At 35.0% G+C, this 20,905-nt stretch overlaps 1 protein-coding gene across 1 annotated transcript in view; it reads right to left on the reverse strand.

The window, feature by feature from the left end:
• The window catches only part of LOC121373471 (WD repeat-containing protein 49-like), a 126,117-nt gene that overhangs the window by 102,181 nt on the left and 3,031 nt on the right, over window positions 1-20,905 (reverse strand). Inside the window, exons 3-11 of the mRNA XM_041500136.1 lie at window positions 20,464-20,542; window positions 18,659-18,754; window positions 18,045-18,199; window positions 14,297-14,366; window positions 12,853-13,009; window positions 11,750-11,837; window positions 9,968-10,101; window positions 6,728-6,736; window positions 2,253-2,366 (exon numbers count right to left, since the gene is read on the reverse strand). Of these exons, the coding sequence (XP_041356070.1) occupies window positions 2,253-2,366; window positions 6,728-6,736; window positions 9,968-10,101; window positions 11,750-11,837; window positions 12,853-13,009; window positions 14,297-14,366; window positions 18,045-18,199; window positions 18,659-18,754; window positions 20,464-20,542 (902 nt within the window). The remainder of the gene's footprint in view (window positions 1-2,252; window positions 2,367-6,727; window positions 6,737-9,967; window positions 10,102-11,749; window positions 11,838-12,852; window positions 13,010-14,296; window positions 14,367-18,044; window positions 18,200-18,658; window positions 18,755-20,463; window positions 20,543-20,905) is intronic.

Genomic DNA, 20,905 nt, shown 5'->3' on the forward strand with positions numbered 1-20,905 from the left:
TTTTTTCATGCTATGGAATTTACAACAAGTTATTTATTTACATATTCTTGTGCAAAATAAAGAAGCGGGGAAAAAAACCGTATGTGAAGTTCTGTATATATGTATGTACATTACCTTCTCTGATCCACTTTACTTTCTCAACATAACAAGTGAAAATTATTTAGCTACAGACATATATATGATAATAAATGGTAACTTATTATCCTCTATTTATTGTCTATCATAAAGAAGATAATTTACTGTATTTATAAACTGTTGACCATTTAAACAATACCTTCTCTGATCCATTCCACTTTACTTTCTCAACATAACAAGTGAAAATTATTTAGCTACAGACATATATATGATAATAAATGGTAACTTATTATCCTCTATTTATTGTCTATCATAAAGAAGATAATTTACGGTATTTATAAACTGTTGACCATTTAAACAATACCTTCTCTGATCCATTCCACTTTACTTTCTCAACATAACAAGTGAAAATTATTTAGCTACAGACATATATATGATAATAAATGGTAACTTATTATCCTCTATTTATTGTCTATCATAAAGAAGATAATTTACTGTATTTATAAACTGTTGACCATTTAAACAATACCTTCTCTGATCCATTCCACTTTACTTTCTCAACATAACAAGTGAAAATTATTTAGCTACAGACATATATATGATAATAAATGGTAACTTATTATCCTCTATTTATTGTCTATCATAAAGAAGATAATTTACGGTATTTATAAACTGTTGACCATTTAAACAATACCTTCTCTGATCCATTCCACTTTACTTTCTCAACATAACAAGTGAAAATTATTTAGCTACAGACATATATATGATAATAAATGGTAACTTATTATCCTCTATTTATTGTCTATCATAAAGAAGATAATTTACGGTATTTATAAACTGTTGACCATTTAAACAATACCTTCTCTGATCCATTCCACTTTACTTTCTCAACATAACAAGTGAAAATTATTTAGCTACAGACATATATATGATAATAAATGGTAACTTATTATCCTCTATTTATTGTCTATCATAAAGAAGATAATTTACTGTATTTATAAACTGTTGACCATTTAAACAATACCTTCTCTGATCCATTCCACTTTACTTTCTCAACATAACAAGTGAAAATTATTTAGCTACAGACATATATATGATAATAAATGGTAACTTATTATCCTCTATTTATTGTCTATCATAAAGAAGATAATTTACGGTATTTATAAACTGTTGACCATTTAAACAATACCTTCTCTGATCCATTCCACTTTACTTTCTCAACATAACAAGTGAAAATTATTTAGCTGCAGACATATATATGATAATAAATGGTAACTTATTATCCTCTATTTATTGTCTATCATAAAGAAGATAATTTACTGTATTTATAAACTGTTGACCATTTAAACAATACCTTCTCTGATCCATTCCACTTTACTTTCTCAACATAACAAGTGAAAATTATTTAGCTACAGACATATATATGATAATAAATGGTAACTTATTATCCTCTATTTATTGTCTATCATAAAGAAGATAATTTACTGTATTTATAAACTGTTGACCATTTAAACAATACCTTCTCTGATCCATTCCACTTTACTTTCTCAACATAACAAGTGAAAATTATTTAGCTACAGACATATATATGATAATAAATGGTAACTTATTATCCTCTATTTATTGTCTATCAAAGAAGATAATTTACGGTATTTATAAACTGTTGACCATTTAAACAATACCTTCTCTGATCCATTCCACTTTACTTTCTCAACATAACAAGTGAAAATTATTTAGCTACAGACATATATATGATAATAAATGGTAACTTATTATCCTCTATTTATTGTCTATCATAAAGAAGATAATTTACGGTATTTATAAACTGTTGACCATTTAAACAATACCTTCTCTGATCCATTCCACTTTACTTTCTCAAAATAACAAGTGAAAATTATTTAGCTACAGACATATATATGATAATAAATGGTAACTTATTATCCTCTATTTATTGTCTATCATAAAGAAGATAATTTACGGTATTTATAAACTGTTGACCATTTAAACATTACCTTCTCTGATCCATTCCACTTTACTTTCTCAACATAACAAGTGAAAATTATTTAGCTACAGACATATATATGATAATAAATGGTAACTTATTATCCTCTATTTATTGTCTATCATAAAGAAGATAATTTACGGTATTTATAAACTGTTGACCATTTAAACATTACCTTCTCTGACCCATTCCACTTTGCTTTCTTCTCGATGTCCAGCGTATTTGGTGAATGTTGAGTTCTTGTATTTTCCTATCAGTATCTCACTAATAGGTACATTTAGACACGGTTCTGAAATAAAAAAACAATTAATGATACACACACAAAGCAAAGACCATACAGAAGAGTCAGGTCATAGACCTACCTTTTTTTATCATATATTTATTAAGTGGAAAATAAACCGCTTAATTGGGGGGGGGAATTATTTTTAAAATTTGTGGTTCACATGATGATGTGAAATAAACAGAAATAATATGTTGAAATTTTGTGATTTTTTAAAGAAGAAAGTTTCTGTTTTAATTAATTAATGTCTTATATGATCATTTAATTTAAGGATATTTTGTAACGAGTAGTTTTATTTATTTGCATTTCTATATACAAATGTACTACATGACATTGTGTATTTTTAATCTATTTTGAATCAAGTGAATGTGATAAAAAAACAAACATGATTAATACATACATGTACAATTGTAAGATGTTTGGTAACCTTATATAGTTAAGAAGCAATGTTGTATATTAAATAAATAAATCTGACGCTGTTGGCATATTTAGTCATATCTCTGTTCCAAACTGTGCAAAAAAGTTGTCCGTAACACTGCTGTTAATTAAGTGCCAAAACCAATGTACTGTAAATCCCTCCACTTTACACACAGCACCAACATAAACAACCACAATATAGAAAGATAAATATTTATAAACTGCAACTGGATGCAAATGCTCTTTTGTTTCTCCACCACAAATAATTGTGCATATATGCATGTAGAAACAAAATACAACATATATGTAGATTATAATAAACTTTATTATAATTAAAAAAATGCAACAACTGCAAATATCATAAAGGTTACTGGATGCAGTTTTTCTCATTTGTGAATATTAAAAACACAAAAAGTAAAAAAAAAAAAATCCCTTTTTAAAAAGAACAAATTGCTATGAACAATTAAAATGTAAATAAAATGTATAACCACAAATAATTGTAAATGTTTATTATCTAAAATTGCAAACCTAGCAAACCACAAAACGAAATCAGCAGATGTAATATAAGAAGCAAGAAAGATCAAAACCAGGGGCCTAATTCACTAAACTCTCGCAACTTTGCGATCTCTCAGTGCAAAGCAGAGCCTAAGAGACCTTTATGAATTAGGCCCCAGTTCTCAAAACTACAGAATGAGGTGCAAAAAACCCTCAAGGCACTCAAATATGTACATCTATTTTCAAATGAATGATTAGTTTTATTTCTACACTGAATTTCTATTATAAAGAAAAAAACATTATTATGTATTATATTAAATACTAATATTATTCTTTCTTTTAAATTATTTTCGTGCTTATATCCAATTAAGGTTCAAGCAAGCTGTCCTGGGCACACACCTCAGCTATCTGGGCTGTCTGGCCAGGACAGCGGGTTAACTGTTAGTTGTTAGTGGTTAGTGAGAGAGAAGAGGTGTAGTGGTCTTACACCTATCCATTGAATTGTTAAAACTTACTCTAGGTTGGAGCCGGTACCTACCAGCCTTATGTCCGATGGCTTAACCATGACATCACCAAGGCCAGTTATATGATACTATTATCTTTAGTACTTGACTCAGCTGAATTTATATTATAAAAAAAAGCCATTATTGTGTATTATATTATATACTATATATTATACTATTATCTTAACTACTTAGCTCAGTTAAACTATTTGTAATGCAACATTAGTTATTAAAAGTAAAATGGCTGGATATTTCAAATGTAAATATCACATTTACATATAATAGTATATTTTACAACATAAATATCAATTCAAAAATTGAAAAAAAAGCAAGATTTAGAATATTGAAAAATGTTTAAAAGTATTTAAAAACATGATCCAGTTTCTGAAGGATGCATTTTGAAACAAAGAAAATTAAACTACATAAAATGAATTTGTAAATTAATATACAGAATAACAATGGTACATATGTAGTTAATGACGTTGGGTGGCAGTTTTATCCAGAGAAGGTAAGAATGGGATATTCCGCAAGGCTTGCTGAGCAAAATTTCCCATTTGGCCATACAGTATAAAGCCAATATCCTACACCATTAACTCATTATTATTTTTATCCTACAATCCTTAAAAAGGGGAAAAACTATTAATTCTGTTATTTGACCTACATGTACATACAATTTAATATGATGATCTAAGTAAAATTAATGGTTTTGTAGTGTACATGTGTCTATGCATGTGACATCATAAAAGTAATGATCCACTAGTATACATAAATTTATGACTTTGCTTTAATACAGGGCTTCTAGATTACAGTAGCTCCACTCCAATGGATAGTGATATTCAAGACTGGGCTAGTAAATAACTACTATTGCCATGCGCAACAGCTAGTAAAACAAAGTTGTCAAATGGTGCATTTAAGTTTTATTTTGTAAATATGAATATCCTGCTCCACCCCCATACCCCAATCTTAGTGTTTTAAGCTCTATCTCCCTATTTAGGTGACATTATTGCTATTATTAAAATTGTATTTACCTAAAGTAAATTATGGTTAGTGAATTTTTAATTGTGGCTAGTAAATTGTAAAAATCACTGATCCCATGTCTAGTAGATTTTATAAAAATTCTAGAAGCCCTGTTTAACTGGTCATCATAATTGGCCAATAGAAACAGCAGTTACAGGATGAAAAGTCATAACCTGCTAGTATATGTTTACGACTCTACCTTAATTGATCGTGATAATTGGCCAATAGAAACAGTGGTACATTGCAGGATAAAAATTAAAAACACTTCAATAATTAAGAATAAACCCCAACCACACACCTTGTTTTACTGAACTGTTCCCTGCAAAACAAATTTCCTTGTGTGCTACAAAGAGTTTAGACGTGTGTAAAATTGGTTTAATTCTGATATTAAGTAAACTAAAGATGATTTGTGTTGTTTTAGAGTAAAAGAAAGGTTTACCAGCACATGGTAATGTTTTCTATACCACTACCACTGCATAAAAGTCTGATGAACATTAAAGGCAGTGGCATAGCGTGGGCAGGGCCACCGAGGCAGTTGCCCTGGGTGCAAAATTCTGGATTGGTGGAAGGGACTAGGGGAGCACTAACGGTCCACTGGTTAGGGGATGCAATACTTGCCTTGCTACGCCACTGATTAAAGGTACTTAGTTCAATCTAATTCAGAGTTTATTTCCATGACTGGCTAACAAGTACCTGTAATGGCTGATTTGTCAATGTTTATTTAAGGATTGTCTGGAGGATTTTTCTTACACGTTCATCAAAAACAATTTAAAAATTCACAAACCGTGTGAATCACTGAAGCCATTCACACGTAAGTTTGTAGATGAATTTTTTCGTTTATACACCAATGTATGCCAAAAAATGACAAACAATCCTAATAATTAAATTTAAAACATACTTACTAATAATAACACTAAAAGTACATTTTGGGTTTTGGTTTTTTTTTTTAAAAACAATAATGCTCAATAAGACAAAAACATTTGTTTTGTTTAACGACACCACTAGATCAGTAAGACAAAGTACAAATAAAGTGACATCATCAAATATGAAGTTCCCATATGACGTAATTTTTACATTCATCAAGAAATTAACCAACTCCCGTTGCTACAGCTGCACCAGTGGGATGATGTTATGTGGTAATGAATGTAATGGAAATTTAATTATTTTGAATTAATTTTATGTTTCTTAAACAATAAAGCTCAATAAGACAAAGAAAGAAAGAAAGAAAGAAATGTTTTATTTAACGACGCACTCAACACATTTTAGTTACGGTTATATGGCGTCAGACATATGGTTAAGGACCACACAGATTTTGAGAGGAAACCCGCTGTCGCCACTACATGGGCTACTCTTTCGATTAGCAGCAAGGGATCTTTTATTTGCGCTTCCCACAGGCAGGACAGCACAAACCATGGCCTTTGTTGAACCAGTTATGGATCACTGGTCGGTGCAAGTGGTTCACACCTACCCATTGAGCCTTGCGGAGCACTCACTCAGGGTTTGGAGTCGGTATCTGGATTAAAAATACCATGCCTTGACTGGGATCCGAAACCAGTACCTACCAGCCTGTAGACCGATGGCCTAACCACGACGCCACCGAGGCCAGTAAGTACCAATAAAATATGACGTCCTCAAAAATGACATTCCTTGGTGATGTTACTTTTACGGCTGGACCAATAGGATGCTTTTAACTGATTGACTGAAACATATTTTATTGCTTTTTAACGAACAAATGGATTAGGCACAAGTTATACAACTTACTAGGCCTTATCCATAATACATACATATTACGACAGTAATATATTTTTGCAATTTAAATATGAACAGAAATAAATATTATAGAATATGGCTTTAACTGTAATGAATGTAACAGAAATTTAATTGTTTCAAAGTACATCCGAGATAAGAAACCACTCACTGCTACATCCTACGACTTACCCTGCCAAACTGAAACATGCAAGGGCAGACATATTAACAAACAGATCAAAAACCAAGTCACCAAGTAAGTCATATTGCGATGCAATACTTATAGAAAAAACCCTCAATGTACAATGAACACAAAACAAGAGTAAGACACAATATGAGGTCCAGTGACATTATTTTTATACAAATGGACCGATTAAACACCAAGTCATCATTATGTGACGCAATTAAGGATTGTCTTTTATTCCTTTTACGCTCATCAGGGTATGAACCCCCCCAAAAAAAATCTGCAAACTGTGAGAATCGGTAAAGTCATTTTCACATAAGTTTGCAGATTAGTTTTTGTTCATATCCAGATGAACGTAAAAGAAATAACAGACAATACTTACAATTAATAATAATAACACTAAAACTTCATACTTTATTTTGATTTATTTTTGGTCCATAAACAATAACGCTCAATAAGACAACTTGCCCATATAAAATTAAGGAAAGGAAGGAACACATTTAATTACGGTTATATGGCGTCACAGATATAGAGAGAGAAAACCCGCTGTCGCCATTTCATGGGCTACTCTTTTTGATTAGCAGCAAGGGATCTTTTATATGCACCATCCCACAGACAGGATAGTACATACCATGGCCTTTGCTACACCAGTTGTGGAGCACTGGCTGGAATGAGAAATAGCCAAATGGGGCCACCGATGGGGATCAATGATAAAAAAACCACGCATCAAGCGAGCGCTTTACCACTGGGCTATGTCTTGCCCCCCATATAAAATGACGTCATCAGATATGATGTTCCCGTTTTACGTTCATCGAGAATTGAACAAATTCCCATTGCTACGTCTGGACCAATGGGATGACGCTATATTGTAATTAATGTAATGGACATTTAATTATTATTTATTATAAATACTCCCTGTACAATGAAAGTTAAAGTTAAAGTTTGTCTTGTTTAATGACACCACTAGAGCACATTGATTAATTAATCATCAGTTATTGAAGGTCAAACATTTGGTAATTCTGAATTGTATAGTCATCAGAGGAAACCCGCTACATTTTTCCTAATGCAGCAAGGGATCTTTTTATATGCACTTTCCCACAGACAGGAAAGCACATACCATGGCCTTTGACAAGCTGTGGAGCACTGGTTATAACGAGAAAAAAACATTCAGTTGAATGGATCCACCAAGGTGGTTCAATCCTATAACGCAAGCGCCTCAGGAAAGAACTCAACCGACTGAGCTAAATCCTGCTCCTTCCCTGTACACTGAACACAAATTATGAGTAAAGACACATTGATATCCTAATTATAAATAGATCCTATAACAAGAAAAGGAAGGTTGGTTTAATGACACCCCAGCATACTGAATAATCAACTGTTAGGTGTTAAACACAATAGCATTAATAGGTGCATTATACTGTACAAAAAATGCAATCATGAATTTTTTTTTTTTTTTTTTTTTTTTAAATAATAAAAAAAAATAAAATAATAATAATAATAATTAAAAAAAAATAAATAATAATAAAAAAAAAAAAAATAATAATAATAATAATAATAATAAATAAAAAATAAAATAAAAAAAAATATCGACTTTCAGTAATGTTTCCATGCAGGCAAGGCTTGTGCAGTTAATAAACGTGACCTTTATAAAAGCTTTATGATTAAAGTATGTGACAAAATTAAACGCTAACTTGTGGCTATTTCAAATGAGCAACACACAGCTTCACTAACAGTGCATTATCTAATATTGTTTAGTATATGATTTGCACAGTGATATTTAAAGGAACAGACCCTAGTTTTAAAACACTAACGTAGACATATTTTTCACTATTAGAGCCGTTTATGATCACTAAAATCAAACATTACTTATATTGTAGTGTTTAGATTATCCACTTCTGTACAACCAAAGTGTTTCTGGACAACTTGGTGTTTCCAATACCACAAAATGTATTTTTCATATTTTTAAAAAAGCATGTGCGTTTGAGAAATAACGGTTATGGAGTCGAGGTTTAGTCTTATTTTTAATGGTATTTCACAGCTTCAGTGTCACATATTCTTGCTTCACTCTGTTGTAACTGTTATCCAAATGTGTTACAGGTTTGTAGATTAACTAAACTTTGTGTCCATTTTTTACGAGTTAAAACCAGGGTCTGTGGCTTTAAAGGAAATGTCTCGAATTTACTGACATTAATTGTAAGATGTTTCGAATTTACTGACATTAATTGTAAGATGTTTCGAATTTACTGCCATTAATTGTAAGTTGTTTCGAATTTACTGACATTAATTGTAAGATGTTTCGAATTTACTGCCATTAATCGTAAGATGTTTCGAATTTACTGACATTAATTGTAAGATGTTTCGAATTTACTGACATTAATTGTAAGATGTTTCGAATTTACTGACATTAATTGTAAGATGTTTCGAATTTACTGACATTAATTGTAAGATGTTTCGAATTTACTGACATTAATTGTAAGATGTTTCCAACTAACAGAGTCTTTTTAATTACTAAAATGTACATATTAAATACACTTTCTTGTTTAGAATGCCAGTATATTCAGTTTTAAAAAGTTGAACTTTGTTTTAACGACACCACTAGAGCACATTGATTTATTAATCATCGGCTATTGGATGTCAAACATTTGTGGACATATAGTCTTAGAGAGGAAACCCGCTACATTTTTCCATTAGTAGCAAGGGAACTTTTATATACACCATCTCATAGACAGGTTAGCACATACCACAGCCTTTGATATACCAGTCACGGTGAACTGGTTAGAGTGAGAAATAGCCTGATAGGCCCACCAACGGGGATCGATCCCAAAACGGCCGCACATCAAGCTAGTGCATTACCACTGGGCTACGTCCTGCCCTCCGTATATTCAAATGTCTCTGGTCATCCTAATATTCATGGTACTCAGTAGTAGCAATCCAAACTAGATTTTATCCCCATAATTTTATATATACAAGTAAAATATATATCGGGAAATAATATAAACGCTTGAGCTACTACATACTTTAGGGTGGTCCGAAAAACCTTGAACACTGCTAGGCAAAGAATGAAATGAAATGTTTTATTTAATGAAGCACTCAACTTACAATTTTATATATGGTTATATGGCATCAAAACAGTTAATAACTTCGGTCAGTGGCTTTTATTGTAACATCTCTGAATTGTTTTAAACCAAATTTAGTAGTTAAATGTCACATACTGCATGTATTAAACATCAGAAATAAACTTTTCTTACCCTGCTTTTCCCCGGCTGGTGCTGGCGGACGTTCGAACAAGGCAATATTTGCTGAGGTAAAGAAAATGATGTTGATGTATCCCCCCACATCTCCCCAAACTAAGATGGCCTCATTCACATTGTTTGGGTTGGACCTGAAATTTTTTTAAAAATGGAATAAAACAAAATGTAGAAAACTTTAAGCAGAGCATATAGAAAAAGATGTCCAGATCATAGAAAGTTAAAATTTGTTTTGTTTAATGACACCAATGGTGCACTTTGATTTATTAATCATTGACAATTGGATGTCAAACATTTAGAAAATGTGTTTCTAATTTTCATTATTATTATTCATACTTACCTAGTGCTAGCACAACAATTATGCTATTCAACCTGAGTCATACCTTTACAATGTAGAGGAAAAACATCTCCCTAGGGAGAGGTAACAGTAAACAACACCACAAAAACACATCCCGTAAAAAGGGTGTGGTCTTAAACATGTCCGAAGCGTGAATATTTTATTTAACGACGCACTCAACACATTTTATTTACGGTTATATGGCGTCAGACATATGGTTAAGGACCACACAGATACTGAGGGAGGAAACCCGCTGTCGCCACTTCATGGGCTACGCTTTTCGATTAGCAGCAAGGGATCTTATATATGCACCATCCCATAGACAGGATAGCACATACCATGGCCTTTGATTTACCAAGAAATAGCCCAATGGGCCCACTGATGAAGATCGATCCCAAACAGACCACGCATTAAGCAAGCGCTTTACCACTGGACGGGACGTCCGGACTGAACAGAGGTCAACCCCTTTCCGTTGCCCAGTGCACAGACTATATCAATACTAATATCAATTCTAAGACATGGTCTTCAGAGAGAATCTGCTGTATGTTTCCATCAGCAGCAAGGGAGTTTCCTACAGACAGGACAGCTAATACCACAGCCTTTGATATACCAGTCATGGGGCACAAGTTAGGATGGGAGAAAACTCAATGGGCCCACCAAAGAGGTTTGATCCTATGACCCATAGTAACTCAGGCGAGCATTCTACCATCTAAGATAAATCCTGAGAATTTATTTTAAAAGGATAAGAGAATGAAAATATCATTGTCAACATGAGAGAAAGAAATGGAAAAACAGATTACAAAATGGAAATAACATTATCAGTGTGAGAAAGAAATGGAAAAGAGATGAGAAAATGGAAATAACACGGTCAATGTGCAATGTGAGACCAAATGAATGCAAATGACAAGGACGACACTGATAAAAGAAAGGAATGTAACAATGTTTAGCACTAACCAATAATTAAGACAAAGCTGTTTGTACAATAAACCCTGAATTTTGTAAATAAAAGAAAGGAATGTTATGTTTATCACTAAACAATAATCAAGGCACAGCGGTATGTATAATAAACCCTGAACTTTGTATAATAAAAGAAAGGAATGTAATGTTTATCACTAACCAGTAATCAAGGCACAGCGCTGTGTACGGTAAACCCTGAACTTTGTACAATAAAAGAAAGGAATGTAATGTTTATCACTAACCAGTAATCAAGGCACAACGGTGTGTACGGTAAACCCTGAACTTTGTACAATAAAAGAAAGGAATGTAATGTTTATCACTAACCAGTAATCAAGGCACAGAGGTGTGTACGGTAAACCCTGAACTTTGTACAATAAAAGAAAGGAATGTAATGTTTATCACTAACCAGTAATCAAGGCATAGCGGTGTGTACGGTAAACCCTGAACTTTGTATAATAAAAGAAAGGAATGTAATGTTTATCACTAACCAGTAATCAAGGCACAGCGGTGTGTACGGTAAACCCTGAACTTTGTACTGACAGTTGAACTCCAGCTTGCTGCTCAAGTCATAGATAGCTGAAACAGAAAGGAAAGGAATGTTTAATGACACTTCAGCACATTTTAACTATGGCTATTTGGAAAGGAAAGGAATGTTTGTTTATCGACACCTCAGCATATTTTGAACCAAGGCTATTTGGAAAGGAAAGGAATGTTTGTTTAATGACACCTCAGCACATTTTAAACTATGGCTACATGGAAAAAGAAAGGAATGTTTGTTTAACGACACCTCAGCACATTTTAAACTATGGCTATTTGGAAAGGAAAGGAATGTTTGTTTAATGACACCTCAGCACATTTTAAACTATGGCTATTTCAAAAGGAAAGGTATGTTTGTTTAACAACATTTCAGCACATTTTAACTATTGCTATATGGAAAAGAAAGGAATGTTTATTCTATGAAAAAAAAAGAAAAATGTTTTATTTAACGATGCACTCAACACATTTTATTTATGGTTATATGACTTAAGACATATAAGGACCACACAGATATTCAGAGAGAAAACCTGCTGTCGCCATTTCATGGGCTACTCTTTTCGATTAGCAGCAAGGGATCTTTTATATGCACCATCCCACAGACAGTGTAGTATGTACCATGGCCGTTGATATACCATGAGTGGTGCACTGGCTGGAACGGGAAATAACTCAATGGGTAGCACCGACGGGGATCGATCCCAGACCGACCGCACATCAAGCGAGTGCTTTACCACTGGGCTACATCCCGCCCCATTTATTCTATGATGCCTCAGCACATTTTACACTAGAATTATTTCAAAAGAAAAGGAATGTTTGTTTAAGGATTCCTCCGCACATTTTAAGAAAAAGTCACGTTTAAAACCAGACACAAAAATATTTTGCCAAGATTGCCCTTCACATATATATAAATACATGTATAAATATATATAATATAAATATATATATATAAATATATAAAAACAATCGCTGCTTCTTCTTATGGCCGATGATTAATAAATCAATGCGCTCTAGTGGTGTTGTCAAACAAAACTAAATTTAACTGTAATGGAAATCTTACCTATCTCCTTGCTAGTGAAAGCCAGAGCAATCTTGTTAACATTCTGCAGTGGGACAAAATCCGTTACCCATAAGTCCCTAGCCTTACAGGAATCAGTTCCTGTTTTCAGTGACCTCTGGAGCTTGAGGTCAGTGCCCCACATTGATACACAGCCCTCCTGTAGATGTAAACAATTTAACAGTCAGTTATTGATATACAGCCCTCCTGTAGATGTAAACAATTTAACAGTCAGTTATTGATATACAGCTCTCCAGTAGATGTAAACAATGTAACAGTTATTGATATACAGCTCTCCTGTAGATGTAAACAATTTAACAGTTATTGATACACAGCCCTCCTGTAGATGTAAACAATTTGACAGTTATTGATACATAGCTCTTCTGTAGATGTAAACAATTTAACAGTCAGTTATTGATATACAGCTCTCCTGTAGATGTAAACAATTTAACAGTTATTGATACACAGCCCTCCTGTAGATGTAAACAATTTGACAGTTATTGATACATAGCTCTTCTGTAGATGTAAACAATTTAAGTCAGTTATTGATATACAGCTCTCCTGTAGATGTAAACAATTTAACAGTCAGTTATTGATATACAGCCCTCCTGCAGATGTAAACAATTTAACAGTTATTGATATACAGCCCTCCTGTAGATGTAAACAATTTAACAGTCAGTTATTGATACACAGCCCTCCTGTAGATGTAAATAATTTAACAGTTATTGATACACAGCCCTCCTGTAGATGTAAACAATTTAACAGTTATTGATACACTGTCCTCCTGTAGATGTAAACAATGTAACAGTTATTGATACACGGCCCTCCTGTAGATGTAAACAATATAAAAGTTACTGATATACAGCCATCCTCTAGATTAAAACAATTTAACAGTCAGTTATTGATACACAGCCCTTCTGTAGACATGAAACAAAAATCAGATATCTTTAAAACAATTTTTTTTAATCCCTCTGCCCCCCTTTCTTTTCTCTTCTCTCCTTCAATTCCATCTGATTTCTTCCCGATCAAGTAACTCCTCCTGTCTTTCAACGTCTTTGGCTGTCCACCTCCACATGCCAGTCCTTGTCTTTCCAACTATGACGGGTGCTTATCTCCAAGCCACACACTTCCATTTCCCATTCAACAATATTATTTGTCTGGTTTGTTGTTATAAGAATTATTTTTTTCTTTTTTTTTGTGAAAGAGAGAAGAGACAGAGTGAGAGACAGACAGACAGAGACACTCGGAGAAAGTGAATGAGAGACACACACAGAGAGTAACAGTGAATGAGAGAAAGAGAGGAATGACAGAAGGTTGAGAAGAAGAGGATGGGATGGGGGAAGGTCATTCAATGTGATGACAAAATAACACTCAGTCTGATATATATAGTGAAACCGTCTGTAACACTTTGAGACAAGTGATGAATCAAACACCGAGATATTCCTACCTTACTGATGGCCACGTATCGGTTTGTGTTTTTCAGGAACCTCACTCTCTGTACCACCTCCTTGTGTGGACTGAAAAATATAACCACATATTTAAAGTATTGAGAACACGGGCGTAGGAAGGTGCCAAAAAGTGGGGGGCACACACACACACATATATATATAAATTCATGTATAAATATAAACTTTGCTGCTCCCACAAAGTGGGGGGCACATGCCCCCTTGCCCCCCCCCCCCCACTTCCTATGCCAGTGGAGAGGATTCGTCATGAATGCTTTTTAATAAGGAAAATAGCAACTGAGTTTTATTAATCAGTATTTATCAAGGCTCTACAAAGACAAAGGCTGATTAACTAGACGAGGTTGATATTTTACGTATTAAAAAACATGAGTAACGGATTCTATTTATCTTATCACACTTCTAAAATAACATTTTAATTTGATATTTAGTAAATCTCCGAGACCAATGCTAATTAACTAGATGAGGTTGATATTACGTATTAAAAAACATGAGTAACGGATTCTATTTATCCTATAACACTTGTAAAATAACATTTTAATTTGATATTTAGTAAATCTCCGAGACAAATACTGATTAACTAGATGAGGTTGATATTTTACCTATTCAAAAACATGAGTAACAGATTCTATTTATCCTATAACACTTGTAAAATAACATTTTAATTTGATATTTAGTAAATCACCGAGACAAATACTGATTAACTAGATGAGGTTGATATTTTACCTATTCAAAAACATGAGTAACGGATTCTATTTATCCTATAACACTTGTAAAATAACATTTTAATTTGATATTTAGTAAATCTCCGAGACAAATACTGATTAACTAGATGAGGTTGATATTTTACCTATTAAAAAACATGAGTAACAGATTCTATTTATCCTATAACACTTGTAAAATAACATTTTAATTTGATATTTAGTAAATCTCCGAGACAAATACTGATTAACTAGTAATATTTTACCTATTAAAAAACATGAGTAACAGATTCTAGATATTTAGTAAATCTCCGAGACAAATACTGATTAACTAGATGAGGTTGATATTTTACCTATTAAAAAACATGAGTAACGGATTCTATTTATCCTATAACACTTGATATTTAGTAAATCTCCGAGACAAATACTGATTAACTAGATGAGGTTGATATTTTACCTATTAAAAAACATGAGTAACGGATTCTATTTATCCTATAACACTTGATATTTAGTAAATCTCCGAGACAAATACTGATTAACTAGATGAGGTTGATATTTTACCTATTAAAAAACATGAGTAACGGATTCTATTTATCCTATAACACTTGATATTTAGTAAATCTCCGAGACAAATACTGATTAACTAGATGAGGTTGATATTTTACCTATTAAAAAACATGAGTAACGGATTCTATTTATCCTATAACACTTGATATTTAGTAAATCTCCGAGACAAATACTGATTAACTAGATGTGGTTGATATTTTACCTATTAAAAAACATGAGTAACGGATTCTATTTATCCTATAACACTTCTAAAATAACATTTTAATTTGATATTTAGTAAATCACAGTTCTAAAGCTGAATTCATCTGTAATATGACATCATTATGATTAGTACAAATGTAGTTTGATGTCACACATTTTACCTAGATGCATGGCAGATTATGGTAGCCCCACTCCCATGGCTAGTGATATTCGAGGTTGGGCTAGTAAATAACTGCTATTGCCATGCCTGATGGCTAGTAAAAAACAAGTTGCTAAATGCTGCAGTTAAGTCTGTTTTGTCAGTATGAATATCCTGCCCCCACCCCCACCCCTCAATCTTAGTGTTTTTAATCTCTATCTCTCTATTTAGTTAACATATCCAATTATTATGATTAGTAAAATTGTATTAAATAAAGTAGGGCTAGTGGATTTTTAATTGTGGCTAGTAAATTTTTTAAATCTCTGATCCCATGGCTAGTGGATTTTGTAAAAATTCTTGAAGCCCTGCTAAATGTTATGAAAATTTAACACTCAGGTATATATGTCGACGATCTTGTTGACTTGTAATAGCTGAGTTGTAAACAAATGACCAACTGTCAGCAAAACATTATTAACTGTGTTAAAATGGTAATTATCAAATGAGTTTATGACATTAATATTAAGGAAAACTGATATACCTATCATAAATTATTTATTTTAATTTCTTTGCTTAAGGTTCAATCATGTTTTCCTATAGTAACACACACATTTTGGCTGTCTTATCAAACCACAGGTTAACAGTTAGTGTTTAAACCCCCTGAGCTGCTTTGTTGGAGCCAATTATGGGATATGCATCCCTCGAAATTCAATCCTTAGATATTTTCGCCTAGGTATGAAGGAAGGAAATGTTTTATTTAATGATGCACTCAACACATTTTATTTACGGTTATATGACGTCAGACATACGGTTAAGGACCACACAGATATTGAGGAAGGAAACTTCATGAGCTAATCTTTTCAATTAGCAACAAGGGATCTTTTATATGCACCATCCCACAGACAGGATAGTATAATACCATGGCCTTTGTTACACCAGTTGTCAAGTACTGGCTGGTACAAGAAATAGCCCAATGGGCCCACTGACGGGAATCGATTCTAGATTGATCGCGTATTGGGCTAGCACTGCAGCTAGGTATGATGCTAGATGAAAAAGGAAAGGACAGTAGGCAACAAAATACAAAAGAAAACCCTAAACAAAATCCATCAAAGTCAGTGATTATCTGTACCTTGGGAGAGCTTTAATATCCTTCCACTGCGGACAGGAAAGGTTTTGAGGGTGGGGTAGGGTGGGGTGGGGTGGGGTGGAGTGCCAACCACACTTGGCAAGTGCAAGAGAGCATCAGCAGTCTAACCAGGGTCTGTAGCGGGTGGGGGTAGATTATCTGTTACCTCAGGAGAGCCTTAAGATCCTTCCACTGCGGACAGGAAAGGTTTTGACGGTGGGGTAGGGGGGGGGGGGGGGGGGGGGGGGGGGGTGGAGTGCCAACCACACTTGGCAAGTGCAAGAGAGCACCAGTGGCCTGACCAGGGTCTGTAGCGGGTGGGGGTAGATTATCTGTTACCTCGGGAGAGCCTTAAGATCCTTCCACTGCGGACAGGAAAGGTTTTGAGGGTGGGGTAGGGTGGGGTGGGGTGGGGTGGAGTGCCAACCACACTTGGCAAGTGCAAGAGAGCACCAGCGGCCTGACCAGGATCTGTAGCGGGCGGGGGTAGATTATCTGTTACCTCGGGAGAGCCTTAAGATCCTTCCACTGCAGACAGGAAAGGTTTTGAGGGTGGGGTAGGGTGGGGTGGGGTGGGGTGGGGTGGAGTGCCAACCACACTTGGCAAGTGCAAGAGAGCACCAGTGGCCTGACCAGGGTCTGTAGCGGGTGGGGGTAGATTATCTGTTACCTCGGGAGAGCCTTAAGATCCTTCTACTGCGGACAGGAAAGGTTTTGAGGGTGGGGTAGGGTGGGGTGGGGTGGGGTGGGGTGGAGTGCCAACCACACTTGGCAAGTGCAAGAGAGCACCAGTGGCCTGACCAGGGTCTGTAGCGGGCGGGGGTAGATTATCTGTTACCTCGGGAGAGCCTTAAGATCCTTCCACTGCGGACAGGAAAGGTTTTGAGGGTGGGGTAGGGTGGGGTGGGGTGGGGTGGAGTGCCAACCACACTTGGCAAGTGCAAGAGAGCACCAGTGGCCTGACCAGGGTCTGTAGCGGGCGGGGGTAGATTATCTGTTACCTTGGGAGAGCCTTAAGATCCTTCCACTGTGGAACTTGTGTAGACTTGACCCGGTCGTCTTTCTCATAGAATTCTAACAACATGTGAGACGCGAATTTGTCCCAGTCCACCGTGCCCTCCTGTGTGACGTCAATCTTGTCAAACAGGTCAGCATACTGAAAAACAGGTGGTGGAGAAAGAAAAGGAATGTCTGTTTAATGGCACCTCAGCAGTACATTACAGCAATTGGAATTCAAACATATATATGGTTATAGTTATGGCAACACTTGGTAGAGTGAAAGAGGGAGATACAGATAGTTACAGAGAAATGGAGAGAGTGAAAAAGACGGAGGGATAGGCACAATGAGAGAGAGAGAGAGAGAGAGAGAGAGAGAGAGAGAGAGAGAGAGAGAGAGAGAGAGAGCGAGAGAGAGAGAGAGGGGGAAGGAGGGAGGGAGGAAGAAAACACAAGACAGTAAGCTGACTGGTTCCTATGTTGTTTATAATACATGTTAAATAACCTGCGTATATCATGACCCTTACTGGCCTAATAAAGATATTAAGCTGACTGGTTCTTATGTTGTTTATAATACATGTTAAATAACCTGCGTATATCACAACCCATACTGGCCTACCTCTTGTTTGGAGCCTTTCTTCAGTAAGATAGACAGGGCCTCACAGAATTGAGCTTTGTTGAGACTCAGTCTGTTGTCATAACCTTCTCCCTGTGTCTGAAAACACACACAGTAAACACACAGGTCTTAAAGAAGAATACATATACTCCTCTAAAAACACTATAATCATTACGGTACTTCTGGATGAAGTTTTAGAGAATAACTAGCTAGCGAATGTTAACCAAACATCGTCATTTTTAGTATTGAATATTACTCCTGATATTTTAACCCATATAAGTAATAATTAATGCAGGCTTCTTAAGATTATGAGAGTGACAGTTTCGTTCGCGTGTCGCTCACGTACGTCTAGTTTTGCGTAACCCATTTTTCGTTCATGCACTGAATTTACGACATTATTGACATGTTACCCAGGGCTTCAAGATGATGGTAGCCCCACTCCCATGGCTAGTGATTTTCAATGTTGGGCTAGTCAGATGTTACAGTTAAGTCTATTTCGTAAATATGAATATCCTAACCCCCCTTCCCCCAATATTAGTGTTTTTAAGCTGTATCTCTCTCTTTGATATATATCTGGGGCCTAATTCACAAAGGTTCACAAATGGGTTACCTAAATTTGTTTTTGCGTAACCCATAAACGGTTTATGCAAAACTTTAACTTTCATAGACCTGTAATCCAGTGGGTTCTTAATTTGATCAGGTACATATGTAAGCTCACAACAGTCACTTGATGTGACCATCTTCGGAAAGACTTCCGAACGTTCCAGCATGCATGCTAATAATATCACTAACCCTAACCCTAAGCCTGAATGAACTGAATGCTGGAACATTCGGAAGTCTTTCCCCATCTTCTTCTTCTTCATCATCATCATCGTACGCTCAGATAGTGACCCCAGTGGCTCGAACAAAAGCTGCTGTACGTATTCCATAGGTTCTCCAAGTGGCCAAAGAGTTTCTCCATCAGGGGTTCATCTGAAGGCCAGACTGCTTTTCTCTGGTTCTTATCCCATTCCATCCGTCTCCTGGCACCATGAAACAGAGCACGGGGATCACCAGTAACTTGTGTTGGACCCTTTCGAGGCATAGGGCCTGGCACTCTTCCACCATGGCGGGTCTCCAATGGTTGAGCACCATCTCTCAAGTTTCTGTTGTCATCTGTTACATGAGCGGAAATGTGTTGAGCTGTGGTTAGGTGCCTCCCTACAAGTAGTTTAGCCCAGCTCATCCGTCTTTGACAGTAGTCCTTGTTAGTCTAGCCTCTACCCTTCAACCAATCCAGCCTGGGTGGCCCTACCAGGAGTCGAAGCTCCCGCTGGCATAGCTCTCTGGGTCACTGATACATGCAAGCTACCTCACCACAACAAGGAATGAACCATGAGGTGGATGTGACCATCTGGCCAGTGTTCAATATTTAAAAAATTGGGCACTATCCCAGTTGGATACTAACATTTAAAAATCTGGTATCCCACCTGAAAATTTAATATTATATGGTATCCCTGTGGGATACTGGGTTCTTGAAGTCTGGTATCCAAAATTAAAGTCTGGTATCCCCGGGATATCGGGATACCGTTAATCTCGAACACTGCTGGCACATGCTAGAATATTTTAGGAATCATAGCATAATTAACTTGGCTCATGTCTACAGACAAACATTTATATGTAAACACAAAAAATACTTTATAACTTGTAATTATTTAAAGATAAATCATTTAAAATAGAAATAGGCTGCAACAATAGTTTAATTCTTCACCTATTAATCTTAGTACATTGTATTATTAAATAGGTTTTTTTAACATTAAACATCTTACCATAAATGCATCTTGCAGTTTTTCCAAATCTTTCATATTTAATCGATTCTCCAACTTCTGGTCAATGGGAATAATTTTTCTAAAATGGAAAGAATGAGTTAGCCATATATAGAGATCATTTAAAAAATATATAAGCATAGTTTATTGAAGTTCAGTACTGCAAACTTTCATTTTAAAATAATAGCACTCATCCATTTGTCGAGAAAGGGAAAATTCCATTACAAAATTAATATGGTAAATAAAAATGGTGAAGTCTGCAAAAATTAGATGCATGTTGTTTTTTGCTGGGTGTGGGGGACATTTAAAATGAAAATAGGTGTTTTTAAAAAAATGAAACTAGATGTAATACTTTTTTTATTTAACTTTTTTAATATTATTTATAAGTAACTCAGCCCAGAGAGAGAAAGAAAAGAAAGAAATGTTTTTATTTAACAACACACTC

This window comes from Gigantopelta aegis, chromosome 5 (assembly GCF_016097555.1).
Source record: "Gigantopelta aegis isolate Gae_Host chromosome 5, Gae_host_genome, whole genome shotgun sequence".
NCBI lineage: Eukaryota > Metazoa > Mollusca > Gastropoda > Neomphalida > Peltospiridae > Gigantopelta > Gigantopelta aegis.